We start from the raw sequence: 18,451 nt of genomic DNA on the forward strand, positions 1-18,451 counted from the left end.
CAGCGGTTCAACATTTGCAAAGCTTCTCTTGGCCATCATCACATTTTCTTCTGGCCACCACAACCTCAAGGGGCCCAGCTTGCGGTTTACACAGGAAACAGGCACTGTGAAGGTCACACAGCTGAGTGGCAGGGCTTTTGACCCCAGGTCCAGCACACTCTACTATGTAGACTCCAAACGGGGGTCTAAGGGGAACATTCTCAGGCTTTGCCAAGTCAGTGGAGGCAACACGCCCAGCGCGCTCAATGGCCTTGCCGTGTTTACTGATAACACCCACTTCAGCCACACTGCCAAGCACATAAAAGGTATGGTAAATCTGTGGCTTAAATTCTCCTCCTCAGGTTTCAGCCCCTCGTCCCCGACTGTTCTCGGCCGGCAGCAAGGCCAGCTGTTTGAGCAGCTGCGAAGCAGAGAAAACAAGGGCCAGAATCCACGGAGCCCTCACAGCTCAGCTGAGCCATGGGGCCCGGGCGGCAGCCAGCGATGCGGTGGGCCCGTTCCCCCAGCGGCTCCTGGCCAAGAAGGGGCGAGCTGCAGACTCAGCCCAGTGTGGCTTGTGCCGGGCACGGTCCAGCATTTTCTCTTAATCCACACAGGCGCCCCACAATGCAGGTGCTATTGGTGCCCTGACTTTTCCAGAGGAAGAAACTGGGGCTCAGAGGACGGTCACTCTGCTGGCGAGTGTCCAAGCCAGGGCTTGGTCCCGGGTCTGCCTGAGTCCAGGGCCCCAGTCTTGGTCTCTGCAGGGAGGGTGGAGGCCGCGAGAGTGGCTGCTGTGGCGGGAACACCGTGGACCATGAGAGGGTCACCGGGGGATTTGAGAGAAGGAGGACAGACCTGAGGACCAGGAGACTGGGGCAAGCCCGTGCCCTCGGGAGCCATGTGAGGCAAGGGGAGAACACGACTTGGCACAGGCAGGAGGGCGGGAGCCGGGGGGCCTCCAGTCTGACCCTCCACCGCAGCCGGAGGGCTCCCAACATGTAAAGGAGACAACACCACCTTCCGACTCCAGAAGCCCAGTGGCTTCCCAGGGAGCTTATGACACAATCCGACTGCTCCCACGGTCAGCACGGCCTTGCAGGGCTGGCCCCGATGACCTGCCCCATCTCAGCCCAGCTCCAGCCACACAGGCTTCCTTCTTGTTCCCAAACATGCCACTGGGCCTTTGTACTTGCTGTTCCCTCTGCCTGGAACGCCATTCCCCAAACTCTGTGCCTTCTGGCTCCTCATCCTTAGATCGCAGCTCAGCTGTCGCCTCCTTGGAGTGGCCTTCTCTGGCCACCAGTCCAGCCTCGGTGCCCCCCACTTCTTCTATGGGCAGTCCCCGTGTTTCTTTCCTTCCTGGCACTTGCAGCAACCTGCCATGGCCCCATTTATTTATTGTTTGCTCCTTAATCGTCTTTCTCCCACGAAGGCAGGACTTTGACTTGTTCCCTGCGGACCCCAGCCCCTAGCACGGTACCTCGCACGCAGTAGGTACTCGGACGGTATCTGTTGAATGACTAAATGAACGAATTCAATAGAAATATGGAGTCACACGTGGGTCACCCAGAGAAAGACGCGGAGCAGACTGGGCCAGCAGTCGTGATGTGGTGAGAGGGCATGGCCTAGTGGAGGCTGCTGGGGTGTCCTGGGAGAGGAGAGGTGCGCGGGCGGCACGAGGGGCCACCTGGCCACGGAGAGGGCAGAAACGGGCAGAAAGGAGGCTGCTTTCTCAAGAGCAGTCAGACGAGACCTCGTGGCCCACCAGCAGGTGCAAGAGACTATGGAGAGGCAAGTAAGAGCTTAAAGGTTACTTGTCAGGGTGACAGCGAAAGGTAGGCCCAAGGCATCCTGTGCCCTTTCTTTCCTTCATTCATGGGTATCGAACACCTACTATGTGCAATGAGTGAGGGAGCTGTTCCGGAGAGGGCGGAGGCAGGCATGGGGACAGGGTAAAGGAGGTGGGGGCTGCCGGGGCTTCAAAGCCTCGAGCCAGGAGGACTTCCTGGAGGAGGGTGACCAGACCCTCTGAGAGGATGCTCTGCCTCACTCTGTGGCTCTGGGCAGGGGCAGAGGCAGGCAGGAGAGCTGGGTGACCCTCTGTGGCTTCAGTGACAGCCACAGCCACAGAGACCAAACCAGGGAGGATTCCTAAGTCCACATCCTGCTCCAACCCACAACAGGGACTCCAAGCGGGAGGTAGCGGTTTTTAGACTCAAAGGTGAACTTTCCCCACAATCTTCTACAGCCGTTTGCTCGCCGCTCGCCGTCTCTCCAAGCCTCTGAGGATAATTGCGCCCTCGTTTGCAGGTCTGGGGAAAGTACAAAGGTAGCCTTCTTATCTCTATAGGATGTGGGGATGGCTGGGGACCTTGACAACAATTTGCTGACCTCAGAGTTCCAGAAGTTAAAAGAAACAACACCTGCAAATAAAACACGAGAAAACTCCCCCGGGACACATGGCCCAGTGGTTAGGAGTGTGGGCTCAGGGGTTGAATTCCGAGCCTACTTCTTCCTGGCTGAACAACCTCAGGCCAGGCCCTTGACCTCGCTGAGCCTGCTGCCTCGTGTGCAAAATGGGGTAATCATATCACCTGTCCGTCAGAGGGTGTCGAAGAGACGAACGAGATAACGTACGGGGAGAGCCTGGTACACAGTCGGTGCTCAATACATGGTAGCACTTATTAGGGCCAGTGGTATGCCAGGCACTACTGGAGGGTCCTTCATTCTACAAAATAAGTGGCCCGTCCTGTTCAACAATGTCAATGACATGAAATCCAAAGAAAAGCTCAGGAACTGTTGCAGATGGGGACTAACGAGACCTGGCACTCTTGGGGGACCTAGGGGGAGGGTATCTGGGGATTCTTTGTATTATTCTTGCAACTTTTCTGTAAAGTCTGTAATTGTGAAAGGAACAAAAAAAAAGAAATGCGGAGTCCTTGCCCTTGAAGGGATGCAGAGTCCTGGCATGTCCCTCTGCCCAGGGATAGCATGTCCCCCTGGTGGCAGGCTTCCAGGGAGGGTGACCAGCTGTCCAGGTTTGCCCCAGAGTGTCCTGGTTTCAGCCCTGAGAGTCTCATGTCCTGGGAGAGTCCTCAGTGCTGGGCATGGGGTGGTGGTCACCCTGCCCGCAGGCGCCCCTTGTGGATGGTGCTGTGGGAGCGTGGTGCACCTCTGGGTGTCCCGTGAGGACCCAGGTCCCTCCCCCAGCAGGGACCCTGAGGCTGCGTCTGCGGCCAAGGGCAGGGTTCCTGTGAGCGGGCAGAACGCAAGCTGACATCTCATCCCCCACAACAGGAGCCAGGCCAGAGACTCACGGGCAAAATAAAGTGTCCACTTCCGAGAACAAGATCTCAAAGCGGGCAGGTGACCCTTTGTCTGGACCACTCCTGCGGCCCCACGAGAGGAATGAAGCAGAGGGCGTGCCAGCCCCACCCCTTGGCACTTCTGACCAGGCCCTCACCGGCCTCAGGCAAATAGTTAACCTGCATCTGCAGCCGACTCAGCTCTCACCGAGACCATAGCCCAGCGGGTGAAGATGGATGGATGTCAGCAGCTGGGGCTCTGGCCAGTCAACAGGGCGCTTCATGGCCAAGGAATGTGGCCCGCAGCCCAGCTCACCCCAGCCCAGCCTGTCTGGTGGGTCGACGGCTGCCAGGGCTGGCCTGTGGGAAATCCCAGACTGCACTGCCACCCGGGTGACCTCCTGGGGACTTCCCTCCTGAGTGAGGCGGGGCACTGTCAGTCCTCCTGCGTCACTGTTCAGTTCCTCCCTTCTGTCCCTCCCCGACGGATGCCAAACGTCTGTGTTACAGCCCCCAGCCTGAAGGGCTGTGAGGAGGGTAAATGGGGTTTGCCCACGAGCTTTGAGCTCCGTCCATGAAAGCCCGGACGTCATGATCGTGGCGAGGATAAGAGCTTGCACGCGGCCGGCTGTTAAACACCGCGCGCGAGGACGCCACTCCACTTCATTCCCTCTGAGTCAGGCTTGACCTCAGCCACCTTCTTGATTTACAGGAGTGGCAGCTGCCCACCCGAATTAGCCGCCCCTCGGTCGGCCTCAGCTGGCCGGCCCCAGGCCTCTCTCTGCTTAGGTTCTTTTGAAAGCCAAGGCCCGAGGGGCTGTTTTCTTGTTTGACTGTTTTTACGCCACACAAGTTCAAACCGTACAAACTCTGGTGCCAATCACGTCTCCCCTCCCCCTGACCTCCGTCCTCCCACCCACCTCCTCTGAGACAGCCGTTTCCCCCAGTGGCTGGCGAATCCTCCTGGAGATAACCCCCAGACACAAGCTCACGGTGGAGAACATCCCGTCCCCCAACGTTGCTGGCTGGACGCACGTACTGTTCTGACTGCGTGCCCTCCACGCCACACGCCCAGCCCCGCCCCCCGCCGTCCTATGCCTTCCGAAGGGTGAGGGGACCCACCGATTTCACCAGTCTCTGTTGATGAATGATTGAGTTATTTCGAGTCTTTTGCAACCACAAACAATGCTTCCGGGAGCGGCCTTGTACCTAGATCTTTGCTCTAGCTGATGGGTAGGCATAGGTTTCCCTAGAGGGAAATTGTTAGCATTATCGTTCTTAAATTTGGGGTAGGAATCCATGACCCCTTTGAGAGTCTAATGAAAAATTAGAACCCCGTCTCCAGAAAAAACCTGTGCGATTGTTTGGCATTCAGTTCTGGAGGCAGGCTCACAGAGCCCACATTCAGAAGTCGGTCCGGGAGGAAAGAACGTGTGTAAGCAGATCGTAGCCAGCCGTCCCTCCCGTGTGCGTGCGTGTGTATCTGCGTGTGTGTTTTGATTCAGTCATTACACAGGAAGCAACCAGCTGTTCCGCTGACGGTCACAGAGACGGCCAGCAGAGTCCAGTTCAGATTCCAGAAGTCAGACTCTTTATCAGCTCTGTGCATCCGGGTACCTACCTCCCACAGGCGTCATGCTCCTTGACCTCAGATCCCCAGATCGTGGCTGCTGAGCAGGAGCGTGGGCCGGGCTGCTGCTCGCCGTGGTGTGCCCGCCGAGGCGCCAGGGACCTGGGGCCTGCAGCTGCCGCCTCCTGGGGCCGTGAAACCAGACCCCGCCAGGAAGGCCCCGGCGCTCACACTCAGTCAGTGTTAATATTTTATGCCGCAGCCAATAAGGACTCGGGGTAACAGAAGTCTTCGGGGAAGCAGGATACAGGGAGCACAGCCTCCATCGTCTCTCCTTCGGGGTCCCCATCAGACTAAAGGGTCCCACAGGAGGAAAGCCAGAAGGAATCCGAGCTGCCGGCAGCCTGTGGCTGGTGGGAGCCTGGGGTCAGCGGCTCTGGGTCTGACTTCAGCGCCCTTGGAGGCAGGAGCTTCCCCTGGGCTGTGGTCACAGGCCCCATCTTGGTGTCCAGCTGGCTCGAAGTCCAAGGGCACTGCCCACAGAGAAGGCATGGCAGGAGCTGAAGCCAGAGGGCGAAGGGGCCTGGCGGCCCGAGCTCCCGGCAGGGCTGTTTGCACAAACCTGGAGCAGAGTCAGGGCCCCATGCCTGGCACAGCGGAGACTCTGGACACCTGCTCTCCCTTCGCTTCCTTCCCCCTTTCCCTCCGATCCTGGAGCCCAAACTCTCTCCAGAGCCTCGTGCTGTCTGTAGGACGCCTCATGGGGAGGTTCAGGCCCACAGCCTCCCTGGTAACACGGCCGTTTTCTAAGGCTCAGGAGAAGTCATCCGCTTGGGTCTTAGCAACCCCAAGGTCACGGACAGACAGAAAGTTCCCTGGGCTCCCTGAGCTGCAGCCTTGCAGCAGGTGGAGAGGAAGGAACTGAGAACTCCCACTTCCGGAGCCCCATATAAGTTCTAGAAGGTTCCATCCTGAAAGCTAAAGCCACTTTGCTATCTATGGCTTGTGTCCTGAGGAAAAAACACCTGACGTCTACTGAGCACTCGCTGGATAGCCGGTAGCAAGGTGAGCGTTTCAGCTGTGTTCACTATTTACTCCTCCGAACAACCCCTTGAGGTAAATTCTAGGATTATTCCATCCGAATTTGCAGCCCAGGCAGCCCAGCTTTGCCTGTGGGCCCCTCGGGGCTTTTCCTGAGAAGCTTCCTGAAGCAGAATGGAGGAGGAAGCAGCTGTCTGATCCTCATGCTCCTCGTTGCCTTCACCCCATGATGGAGCCCCCCGTGTGCCTGTCACTGAGCAAGAGCTTCACCCGCGTCATCATGTCACCTTTGCAATTGCCCCGTGACGTCAGAGGTGTGGTTACGTCCTTTCCCCCTGGTGAGAAAGCCGACGGGAGCCAGCTGCCCAGCAACTTGAGGGTAGAGCGGGGACCCAGCCCAGGCTGTGCCACCTTGAAAGGCCAGGCCCTCGCCGGGCACTGCCCGGGACAGCCCAGTGCAGACGTGGCCGCGAGGACGTGGAACTGGCGGCGGAAAGGCCAAGGAGGCAACGTGGCAGCAGGAGGGAGTTTTGTAGCAAAGACTTGCCGTGTCCTCACCAAGGAGATCTGCTTGTAATTGTCTCCCCGAGGGGCCCCCCTGAAGAGACAGCTGGGGTGGGCCCGGGGCTGTGGGCTGGGGTCTGAGCCTGGGTTCTCATCCCGGCTCGTCCCCGATGGATCCAGTCTCTTCACGGGCCGGGAGGAGGGCAGGCTCCCCGGACTCGCCCAGTGCTGATGCTTGTGATGCAGGAGCGGGCCGCGGGCCGACAGCGTAAACCCGCACCCTCAGGGGCCTGTCGATACTTGTCTGAGAAGCAGCCCCCTCGCCAGGGCAGGCACTGGACCCCTACAGCAGGCCACTCGCTCCCCAGCAGAGGGCTGTGACAGCAGCGCTTCCACTGAGCACGAGCGATGCCAGGCGCCATGGCCTGCCTCTACGCGAGCCCCTTGCTGTGGATTAAAGCAGACGCTGTCGCTGCGCCCATTTGACAGATAAGGAAACCGAGGCTCGGGAAAGTGAAATAACTTGCTCAAGGTCGCCACAAACTCAGTAAGCACAAGGCCAACTTATCCAGTAGGGGCGCCATGTCCAGGATCTACAGGACTTTGAGGGACCCAAAGTGAAGTGAAAATGTTTTCATTTCACTTAAAATCAGAAGGAAAATAGTAAATTTTCAGGGAGAAGAAAATGTTTAACATATAACATGAATATATTCATCTCCACACAAATGCAGCAGTAAAACATGGCTTTGGATTTTTCTTTTTAATGGAGAAAAGGGCCCACAAAGGCAAAGGCATGTAGGGCTCATGAAAGTCATCATGCCACCTGAGCAAGCAGGACCTGAACCCAGAGCTGTTCCCCTCCGAAGTGCAGGGCAGTCAAAGGAGCACCGGGGCAATGGCGGGAGCTGGCTGTGCATCTGTCCCTGGGAGAGCGACAAACAGAGCAGCCACTGGGCCGTGGACACTTGCCCCGCTGGCCACAGTCCCTGGTGGGCAGGCTGCCCGGGCTCAACTCCTAGCCTTCCAAGAAGCCACTGGAGCAGAGGAGCCACGTTTCAGGGGCCGAGTCTTTCAGAGGGAGAGGGTGAGGACCAATGCCTGCCCTGCGCTGGAGGAAGCAGGAGAGGAATGACAAAGATCATCCGAAAGGACTGTCTGGCTTTTCTTCCCCACCTGAAAGAAACAATGGATGGCCTCAACCCACCATGCGAATTCTGTCTTCGAAAGTCCAGGTGTAGCCCCGGTGGACAGGCAGCCCTGGCTTTAGAGTCATTCAGACCTGGGCTCTAGTCCCCAGTCTGCCACTTAGTTTGCTGTGTGACCTTGAGAAAGTTACTTTACCTCTCTGACTCTGTTTTCCCTTCTGGAAAGTGGGAATAATGGCAACCCTCTCTCTGCCCCAATATGGTTGTAATGAGAATGGGTGGAAATAAAATGTTTTCTGAATTGGAAAGCAGTTGCAACTAGTAAAACTTAGAATATTCATTTGGAGAAGCCACTAAAGCCACCATAACTGAGGCTGCACTGTGAGGTCAGCCTCCTTTTCCCTCCAAGGCTTTGAGGGGACAATTTAGACAGGAGGTCGTGACTTTACTAAGGAAAGGGAGCGTCGACTCCAATTAAGGCGTCGCTGGAGTCGGAAATTCACGAGCTGTGACTTACGCCAGACTTGAGCCTTGCAAACCCGGGATTACACAACCTCAGGCAGAAACCGTGAAATTGGAACAGAGGCCTGAGTAATGAGCAGGGCTCCTTCCAGGTGCGCAGCGCTCTCGCCCAGCAGGTGAGCCTGTCTGACACCAAGGCTCAGCGCTGTAGTTAGAGCCACATCTGCTCACACCACGGAGGCCGGACCCCGCTAACCCAACAAGGAGTTCCTCGTATTCCAAGAGCGCTTGGCAGCGGGCACCCCCAGCCCCCCTTCCCTGCTTCGTGCACCCCTGGCTCAGGGCTTCTCAGACTGCACGGTGCACACGAATCACCTGGCATGTTGTTAAAATGCAGCTTAAGACTCAGTGGGGCTTGCAATTCTGCATCTCTGACAAGCTCGTGGGTGGTGCCGACGCTGTTGGCGAGAACGAGGACCTAGGGTTTCCTCTGGTCCCACTGACGCCGGGGCTGCCCTTTACCAGGTAGACCAGGCGCCCTGAGCAGTTTGCGCTCCAGAACTTGGGTTTCAGGGAACCAGCACTACGATAAACTAGATCCTCATGATTTCTTTTTTTGGGGGGGAAGGGTGAGATGGGGTACAAAACGAATTAAATGTAAACATTTGTGGCAGGATCATTTACCGAAAGGTTCATCTTTTCCCCCAGCATACCCAGTCCCCCTCCTCACACACACATCCTTTTCAGGCAGGTGGCAAGACCCTTTGGTGCTGTCTTGCCATGAAGATTTTAAAATTACAGCTAATTGCAGTAGTCGGCTTTCCTTTTAAAAACAGAAGTCTCTGGATAAAGCCGGTCCTCTCCTGTCACCCTTCCCCCTGACTCCCCGCCTTACGATTCACCTGCTTCTGCTTATGGGAAAGTATTTATAAGACGGATTTTTGCTGGATCATCTTGGAGTGGCTCTTCTTTTCTGTTATAAAAAGATAAGCCCAGGGGCCCGGGATGAGGGAGTGGACGGCGCTTCGTCCTTCCTGTCTTATGCAAGAGGTGGCGGCAGCAGGAATACTGATGGCGTCGAAAGGAAGCTTGGGGGCCCTCGGCCTCTGCATCAACTCCATCAGGACCACCTCCCCGAATTCCTCAACATAGACGGTTTAGCCATAGCTCTCTGGGGAGGCAGGTTCGAGCACCCTAGGGAATTCCCTCCAATGGGGACAAGCCCAGCACAGGCCAGCAGGGCTGTGCACCGCCAGGCAGAGCTGGACCTCAAAGAGGAGCCCAGGCCCCTCACCCCAGGCACACTCTGCTGAAAGCAGCCCCCGTGGACCCCCCAGGACCCAGAGGCCGCAACCCCCATGGTTTCACCATCAGAGACCAGGACATCGAAGTACAGAGCCTCTACCTCAGCCTCTGGGTGAGTTCCCCATTCTGGTGGTATCTGGGAGGAGCAGGGGCCCCCAAATTATTGAAGAAGAATTGATGGCCACTCCTCTCCAAGGAAGCTTGGGGACAGAACTAGAGAGCATTAGTAGCAATTGTTAAAGTGGTGTCATCCCCACTGCATATACTTAGTTTAATGATATTCGACGTTTAGGAAAGTGTTTTTCCCATTTTACTTTTATTTATGTTACTTACTTGTTCATTTATTTGAGGAAGACAGGCCCTGAGCTAACATCCGTGCCCATCTTCCTCTACTTTATATGTGGGACGCCTGCCACAGCATGGCTTGATGAGCAGTGCTTCGCCACCGGGCCAGCCCCCTCCATTTTACTTTTAAAGTAATTCATGTGTGGTAGGTTGGGAACGCATTATCAAATAAATTGATAAAAAATTGCTGAAGTTTTCCGTCTGTTAAAATCATCTCGGTGCTGTTTTTTAGTGGAGCTCTCCTGTCTCAACTTTTCTGGGCCCAGGAAACATCAGTGTATCCCTGAGCAAACTGTGCTCCCTGACATTTTTTAAACACTAAAAAATGTATATATTGCAAAGGTTATACACATTATACAATTCCTTTGTTATTCAGTAAAATTGTTTTGATTTTTCTTTTTAAAGTGCTAACATTCTGAAATCTCTGTGAAATAGAAACACCTTTAGATGCCCTCTAGAATGGGGGCTACACTCTGGCGTCTCTCCACCGTGCCCCGCTCTGCAGAAATAGTGACTTATTAGCAGGGCTCAGGCCTTTGCCGTCACTGCCACCCAGGGTTCTTCCCCCGGGAAGCAGACGGAGGAAACAGGGAGAGACCTAACTCTGATGGCAAAGCTCAGGAGGTTAAAAAAAGCAAGCAAAAAAAAAGCCTTCTTCTTTAGCTGTCCTCTTTGCCCAGACTGAGCAGACCCCTGCAGGGCCCCTCTGCCCTGGGAGCAGGAACAGAGGAAGAGTCCCTCTTGTGTTCCAGGCACAAAGTCACGGGAGAAATGCTGCCTCTTACCCCGAGGCCCTTCAACCTCAGTCATAGGTGATTTCATCATTGGATGGTTTTGGCAACAGAAAAAAGACTTCTTTTAAAAACAAAACAGGGGCTAGCCCTGTGGTGAGCAGTTAAGTTCGCATGTTCTGCTTCGGCCGCCCGGGGTTCGCTGGTTCGGATCCTGGGCGCAGACCTAGGCACACTTGTCAAGCCATGCTGTGGCAGGCGTCCCACGTATGAAATAGAGGAAGATGGGCACGGATGTTAGCTCAGGGCCACTCTTCCTCAGCAAAAAGAGGAGGGTTGGCAGCAGATGTTAGCTCAGAGCTAATCTTCCTCAAAAAAAAAAAATTAATAAAATCAAAATCAAATCAGTTCATTTATCAACAGGGAAGAAAAATGAATGTTTATGGCATCCTAGCCTGCTCTGAAAGATGAAGCTAGAACACACTCCAAAAAGCGGCAAAGATGTGTACGGAAAGTTAAAGCAGGTACCTTCCAGCTGTGACAATCGGACAGTCCAGTTTTCCTTTGTGGCTCTCTCGAAGTGACCAACATGATATAATAAGAACTATCACCTACTGGGTCCTTACTACAGGCCAGCATTTTCTATGGTGCTTCATTAAATGATCAGAACAGCCTGACGAGGTCGCACTGCTCTGTCAGCCCCGTTTCATAGACTAACAGAGGGATTAAGGGACTAACTCTGACACGGGGGCTAACTTGCTTTAACTATAATCAGTTAGTTGCCTGTTTGCAAAAGCAGTTAGACAATGCGTTACTGAAGCCCACCCTAGAGATAACAGCTCTGACGCTTGGGTCACCAAGGTAACAGGTGCTCAAGCTTTTCAGGACTGAGAGTGGACCCCTTGTTCAGTTCAGGCCAGCTGAGACCACTAACTCATCAACTGGGCCCACGAGGATGACCGATAAGTGACCTCCTGACGTCAGGAGCTAAGAACTCCACCCTCAGATTGTGCCAATGCTACCATTTTGTGAACCTGCGTCCTATGAAGAGCCATGAAGCTTGACTACGCTTGCACAGCTCATCTGTCACCTCACTTCGTCTCACTTCCAGTCACCTATTCCCACACTCAGACCACCCTGCCCCTTTATCCCATAAATAGCCCTAATCCTATTTCTCAGGGAGGTGGATGTGAGACTGGTTCTCCCGTCTCCTCGCTTGACTGCCTTGTGAACAAACCCTCTCTCTGCTGCAAATTCGTCATCTCTGGGATTGGCATAATTGCGCTGCAGGCAAAATGAACCTGGTTTGGGAACAACTCAAAGTTTCGTAGCTAATAAAACTCCATTGCAACCCAGGCTCCTGTCTCCATGCTCTTGCTCCTCACCCAAGCCACACCAGACTCCAGAAGGAAACCCAGCCACGACCGTGCGCAGGTCACTCCTCCTCAGGGAATGCAAAGATTGTGGGCATTTTCTTGTCGGTCTTTATCCGACTCCCCTGGTGGGGCTAAGAGCATTATCTTCTCTTGATAAAGAGCTTAAACCTCTGGCTCAAGAAGTTGGAGAGCTCATGCAAGGTCAAGAAGGGAATTACTGGCAGAGTCTTTCTAATCTCAAGCTGAAAATTCCCTGTATCTCATTGAACTAACTGCAAAAGGCACAGAAAGAACACAAAAGTGCACCCTCTTGCTCCAAAAGCATTCTCCTGGCTTTCACCTCAGCCCATTAAAGACGCATCATTGGCTCCGTTAGTCTTTACAAACCAGCGTGAGTGTGTGTGTGTGTACTTGAGTGTGTGTGTGCGTGTGTGTTTTGAAAGGGTGACAGAGTTGGGGAAGGAGGCAATAACTGACGAATTCAATCAACTCAGTAGGAAAATAATGATGGCAACACTGAAGCTGTAGCGGCAAACAGGAGATCGGGTTGCCATGGCAACCATGTAATTGACATTTTCATTTCCCCAGCATTTGTTCAGGGCAGGTGTGGGCAGACACACGTCCCCGGGGATGTGCGAGGATGAGGGTGCGCCCATTTTCTGCCATCAGTGTTCATAATTGAGGGGCTGGTGTGGCCCCCAGATAAGGCCCTTGAAACTGGGATCTTTGATAGCGCACAGAGAGCCCTGTGTCTCCGAGCATCCACACCAGGGAGAGCATTGCTGCCGTGTCAGGAGGTGGAGGCGATGATATTCCTGAACTTCCTCATTGCGTGGTTGGGAAGCTGAGGCTCAGGCAAGGGTCACGCAGAGTGGCCATGGTGAGCCCAGCTCAGACCCAGGTCCCCTAACCCCTGGTGGCTCTTCCACGCCGGCTTGCTGAACCAGAGTCAAGCAGCAGAGGTTGGGGGAAAAAATGAGATGAGGAGGCAGGACAGCACAGCTTCAGTCCATCGACAGAGCAGGGCCATCTTTTACCTTTTCAAGGAGCAGTCATTTCTGCACCAAACCTCACATTGCCAGCAAATCTGCCGCCAGAGAACAAAGAACAAGGAAATGGGGGGGGGGGGGAGGGGGGCAGCATCCCCAAGCTCAGCAATGGGAGATGGAATTAAACTCGGATTTACCTGCAAGAGCAGCTGATGTTTTAGCTACAAACCTCCTTGCAAGCAGACTCTGAGATTCAGAATTCATGCGCCCTGTGAGCTGCACAGCAGTCCTCCGGGCAGCCCTGGCTGGGTGCTCACAGCCTCGACGCACATGGAATAACAAACACAACCCGGGAGTTCCCGACACAGCCACCTGGTTACAACCCTGCCCGGCTCGTCACAGCGATTTCTCTCAAAGGCGAGGCTTCCTGCGCATCTGTTACCAAGTGTAGCGGACTGCATTCAGAACGCACAGCTCCGCGTGGGAAAATATGAGCTGTCAGCAAACCATTTTCGTGGGGGCAGGAAAATCTTTAGGCGGAAAATATCGCTTTTGTGACTTTCCCGTGAGGAAAGGACGGGCTGAAATTCCTATGGTGCGGCAGCTTCCATTCTCCAAAAACCAAATGCTTTCAAGAGGCCCGTCAAGGATAGACTGTAGCGTAGCTTTGCTTAATCCATGTCTTCCCAGGTTTTGCATTGTCATCTTTGCTTCCAGAACCACTCCTGTGTCTTAGAGTTACCACAAATCTCATCATAGAAAGATCTGTCACGTCTGTGGGTGTGAAAACCAAACAAAACGCACTGCCACGTGCAGATGCCTGAAGGTCTTGGTGGAAGGCGACTGGGTTGAAATGGCCTCTGGGAAATGTGGGGGAGGCCTGCATAGTGCCATGCGGAGGCAAAACTCAGAGGGCCTCTTTCTAAAAACCGAGAATGGCATTCTGGGAAATACCCCTTATTTGGGGTGGTATCCCTCTCCTAAAATATTAAAGATTATTTGTAATTATCTCTTTAACTGAAAGGAAAAAAATAATCCTATAAATTGGAGACCTCCTCCATTGTCATTCTCTTCATTTTATTTAAAATTCCATTGAAATTTATTTTAAAGCACTTCCTGTGACTTCAAAGTGCAGGCATTTTGGCTAACATTATTATTTGATGCTTTGTACTTGAATGTAATCAAAGTGTCGCACATTTATCCCAATTTACTCAGATTCAGGTTTTGGATTTTTTTTTTTCTGAATTTCAAATTCCATGATACGTGAGCAACTCCTATTTGTCAAACTGACAGTTTCTCCACTATTTTAAGCACTTTCCTTTTCATCACCATCTTTTTCTGTTGACAACGCCGCCATTCTCAGCTGTCGCCTAGACCCCTCAAGTTGACTCCTCCAGCTGGCCCGGCCCCTCCCGACCTCTTCCCCGCCAGTCTCAGCAAATGATCGCAGTTGCTCATGTCCAAAACACAGAGCGAGTCCTCTCGCTCCTCAAACCCACACTCCAGCCGTCAGCAAGGCCAGCGGGCCCTACGTGTGAGACGATGTCAAACTGGACCGCCTCCCACCCCTCTTGTCCTGTGAACCGGGGCCGACTCGCTTTAACTATGCTCAGTGAGTTGTCTGCAAAATTAGTTAGATAACGCATCACTGAAACCCACCTTACAGATAACAGCTCTGACGCTTGGCTCACCATGGCAACGGGCGCTTAAGTTGTTTTTCAGGAATTGAGAGTGGACTCAGATCTAGGTTTGGATTTTTTTTCCTGAATCTCAAATCCCACGATACGTGAGCACCTCCTGTTGTGGCTGACTCCTTCTCCAATTCAGGCCAGTTAAGACCACTGACTCATCAAGTGGGCCTGCGTGAACGCCTGATAGGTGACCCTTTGACATCAAGGGGCTGAAAACTCCACCCTCACGTCATGCTAAGGCCGCCATTTTGTGAACATGCGCGCTAGGAAGAGCCCTGAAGCTTGACTATGCCTGCGCAGACCATCTGCTACCTCACTTCTCCTCACCTCCAATCATCTATTCCCACTTCAGACCACCCGGCCCCCCTATTCCATAAATATCCCTAGTCCCCATTTTCAGGGAGGCAGATTGAGGCTTGTTTTCCTGTCTCCTCGCTTGGCTGCCTTTCTCTGCTGCAAACTCACGGTCTCAGTGATTGGCATACTGTGCGGCAGGCAAAACGAGCCTGCTCTGGTAACACCAGAGAGCCTCGGAGGCCACCTCACCAGGCTCCCTATGTCCCACAGTCCCGCCCCCACGGGCAGCCAGAAAGTCCTTGTGAAAGCGTGACCTACAACATGTCACTTTATTCAGTTTTGCATTCAACAAATATTTGCCCACTTACTCTGGGCCAGCACTTTCTAGACCTTGCAGGACCTTGCATTCTCCCCTGGGAGAGGACAATCAACAAAATTAAAGAGTGAAATGTAGACTGTGTTAGAAGATAAGAAGAGCTGGGGGGGAAGATAACTCAGGGAAGGAGGACATGGAGGGCGGTGAGAGGGACCGAATTCATGTCATCCCTTTAAATAGGGGCCTGCAATTGTAGGTAGGGTGGCCAGGGAAGACCCCACTGAAAGGGGCATTTGAGACCTGAAGGACGTGGAGCATGAGTCATACAATACCTGGGAGAAGAGTCACAACCCTCCAGTGACTGCCCATCACATGAAAATGAAACCCAGATTCCCTACCGTCCCGTCAGGTCCCACAGGATCTGTCCCGTCAGCCCCTCTAAGGCACTTTGCCCTCTGGTCTCCAGCCACACGGGCCTCTCTGGGGGTCTGTCACCACGCCAGGCTCTTTCCCATCTCAGGGTCTTTGCTCTGGGTGTTCCCCTGTCTGGGCCACACCATTCACCCCTCCGCAGACACACACCTCTACGAAAGGATTTCAATCGAAAAAGGAACTGGAGGATATAAAATGGAGAATCCCACGCATGCGCCCTCAGAAGACCAGAACCTGAGAATTGTGACTGATTTCATACAAATGCCTGACTTCCAAAACGCCCAGACTCGTACCTAACCAATGAACATCCGCCAAGGATCTCTCCCCATCCCGAAGCCGATGGACTTACTGCTTGGACTCTGGCTGGACTTCTCCCTCTTTGTGCTCCTTGCCCATAAATACGGCCCACCCCAAACCCTCGATGGACTCGCCTGTGGCTGCCTACAGCAAGCATTTCCCAAAGGGCAATTCCTCTGCTATTCCCAAAGAAACTCAACTTCTGGTAATTCGAGCTTGCCTGTTTACTTCTTTGTTTAGGTTGACCCCCCCGCCCCCCATTCCCCATTCTCCTTTTCTCAAGACTGGCTCCTGCCTATTCTCAGAGAGGCTTTCCCTGACCGCCCCCAGCCTCCCATCACCCGCCATTTTTCTGTGTTCTCATCACGGCTCTTACCGCCGTGTGAAATTATCTTGTTTTCTGTCTGCCTCCCCTACCGGGAATGCAAGTTCCAGAGAAAGAAGGTGTTGGCCTGTTCACAGCCTGGAATGGGGCCTGGTACAGGGCGCACATTCAATACATATTTATTGAGTGAAGAAATCAATCAGTCAAATCGAGCCAGATAAGGAACTTGTAAATAATTAACGTGGTCCAGGGCTGCAAGTCTGGAATCACTCAGAAACCAATCAACGCCCCTCTCAGGCTCTGCCATTTTATCAACAATAAGAACAACAACGATAGCAAGAAGAACAATCCAATAATAATTCAATAATTCCATTTCATCACTCAATTCAATGAAACAGTTCAACAATACTAACAACGTGGGCATTTACTCAATTCCCGGGCATTTGCTATCTCTTTTCATCCTCATGACCCAGTGAGAGATGGTCCGTTATTCTCATTTTAATAGATCCAAAAGCTGAGCTGTAGGCCATGTTTTGTGATTTGCCCAAAATCACACAGCCAGTGTGGGGCAGAGGCAGGATCCCAGCACAGGCCACACGATTGTATTCAGATTCCTCTAAATCAATATCAGGGAGCGCCTAGTGTGTCCGAGGAACTGCGTAGGAAAGGATTTCAAAGACAGATTATCTCACTGACAAATTGGGAAGTTTCAGATAAAAAGATTTCTGGTTGGTTCTGGACTACTGGACAGAGCTCCAACCACAGCAGAGTCAGAATGTCAACGTGAACCACCATTCACTGAGCGCTACTGCCAACAAGGCCCCGGGCTACTTTATAGGCATGACCTCATTACTGTGTGTTATCACCTCCCCCTTTACAAGTGAGGAAACTGAGGCATGGAGCGATCAAATGACTTGCTCCAGCTCCCATGGCCAGGAAGCGATGGAGCTGGAAGCCGAACTCAGCCCTGGCTACGTAGATCTTCATCACTGGAAAAAGCTGGTACTGTCTGGTTTAGATCAGTTAGCAGGAGCTCCTGAGAGGATGGAAGATATTGGAAATGCCGAAATATGGCAACCTTCAGACACGTTCACACAATCAAGGAAAACACCCACGCTCCATCCTGGAGAAGGTTCTTTGCTCTATCTAAAGGCAATTTAAACCCCTCGGCAAGGTCTGGTAGTGGTGCCTCTGCTCCTTACCTGTAAGTCACGGTCCGTTGTCTCTGAGACCAGGATGCTTCCTGGGGAGGGAGCTTGCAGTTTGGCAAGAACAGCTCCGTTGGAGGTGCCAGGGCCAGGCCAGTGCCAGCCGTGACAGCCAGGGGCCTCCTCCTGGCCTGTGCTGGGAACTCTCTCCCACTCTCCCCTCCGTCCCCTCCACAGGGCCCAGCTGCTCCAGCTCAGCCGCATCAGGGCTGGGACCACAAACATGACAGCCGTGGCCCAGCTCGTGCTGTCAGACTGTGGGAGCAAAATCTTCCAACTGGAGCCTGCGATCGCCTGTGCCCTGGAATTTTCTGCTTGGTTCACCAATTCCTAGCCGGACCAGCAGTGGCTTTGGTTTTGAACAAGGCAGGCATTCAGTTGTTAGTCCAGCAATTAAAGGCTGTCCTTCAGCTTCCAGGGGATGACTCAGGTCACAAGCAAGGGTCTTGAAATGTCCTCTGAGCTTTCTAGCTGGCGTGTCTCCTCTGTGGTCCACACAGTCTTGAGAAGAATTAGAATTGTTATAGCAGGGGAGGGAAAATAAAGTAAATTAGGCTCCTGGCATTCAAGGTCCCAAAATGAACCTTGATTTTCATCCCCCCGAAAATCCTCCTTCCCCTCTCAGCCTTTCCATCGCAGCTAATAACAGCTGCGTCCTTCCTGACTCCAGTGGAAACTGCGGGCATCTTGGTCTCTTCCTCTCTCTCACACCCACATCCTATCAGTTACAACTCCTGTCCACTCGACCTTCAGATATTGTCCAGAATCTGCCCGCTTTTCACGGCCTCCGCGGCTCCCACCGACTCTGCCTGGACGCCTGCAATAGGGTCAGCTGGCCTCCCAGCTCCAGCCCTTGACCCACTACCATCATTTCTCAACTCAGTAGCCAGAGCAATCCTCTTAAAATCAGAGTCAAATGGGCACGAACTTCCAGTTATAAAATAAGTGAGTCCTGGGGGATGTGAGGGACAGCATGGTGACCACAGATAACAATACTGTATTGCATATTTGAAGTTCCTAAGAGAATAGATCTTAACAGTTCTCATCACAAGAAAAACATTGGTAACTAAGGGTGGTGATGGATGTTATTGTAGTGATCATTTTGCAATAAATACAAATATTGAATCATA

The 18,451-nt window shown here is 53.2% G+C and overlaps 1 protein-coding gene across 3 annotated transcripts in view; it reads right to left on the reverse strand.

Annotated features, from left to right (window-relative positions):
• KIFC3 (kinesin family member C3) overlaps positions 1-17,689 on the reverse strand; it is a 65,376-nt gene extending 47,687 nt beyond the window's left edge. For 2 of the 3 annotated variants that reach the window (XM_070611974.1, XM_070611975.1), the window contains exon 1: positions 17,316-17,689. In XM_070611974.1, the coding sequence (XP_070468075.1) occupies positions 17,316-17,546 (231 nt within the window). In that variant the 5' untranslated portion in view covers positions 17,547-17,689. The remainder of the gene's footprint in view (positions 1-17,315) is intronic. The other variant, XM_070611970.1, reaches the window with a different exon arrangement.
• Between the last annotated feature and the right edge of the window lie 762 nt (positions 17,690-18,451).

The sequence above is a fragment of the Equus przewalskii genome, chromosome 3 (assembly GCF_037783145.1).
Source record: "Equus przewalskii isolate Varuska chromosome 3, EquPr2, whole genome shotgun sequence".
Taxonomy (NCBI): Eukaryota; Metazoa; Chordata; class Mammalia; order Perissodactyla; family Equidae; genus Equus; species Equus przewalskii.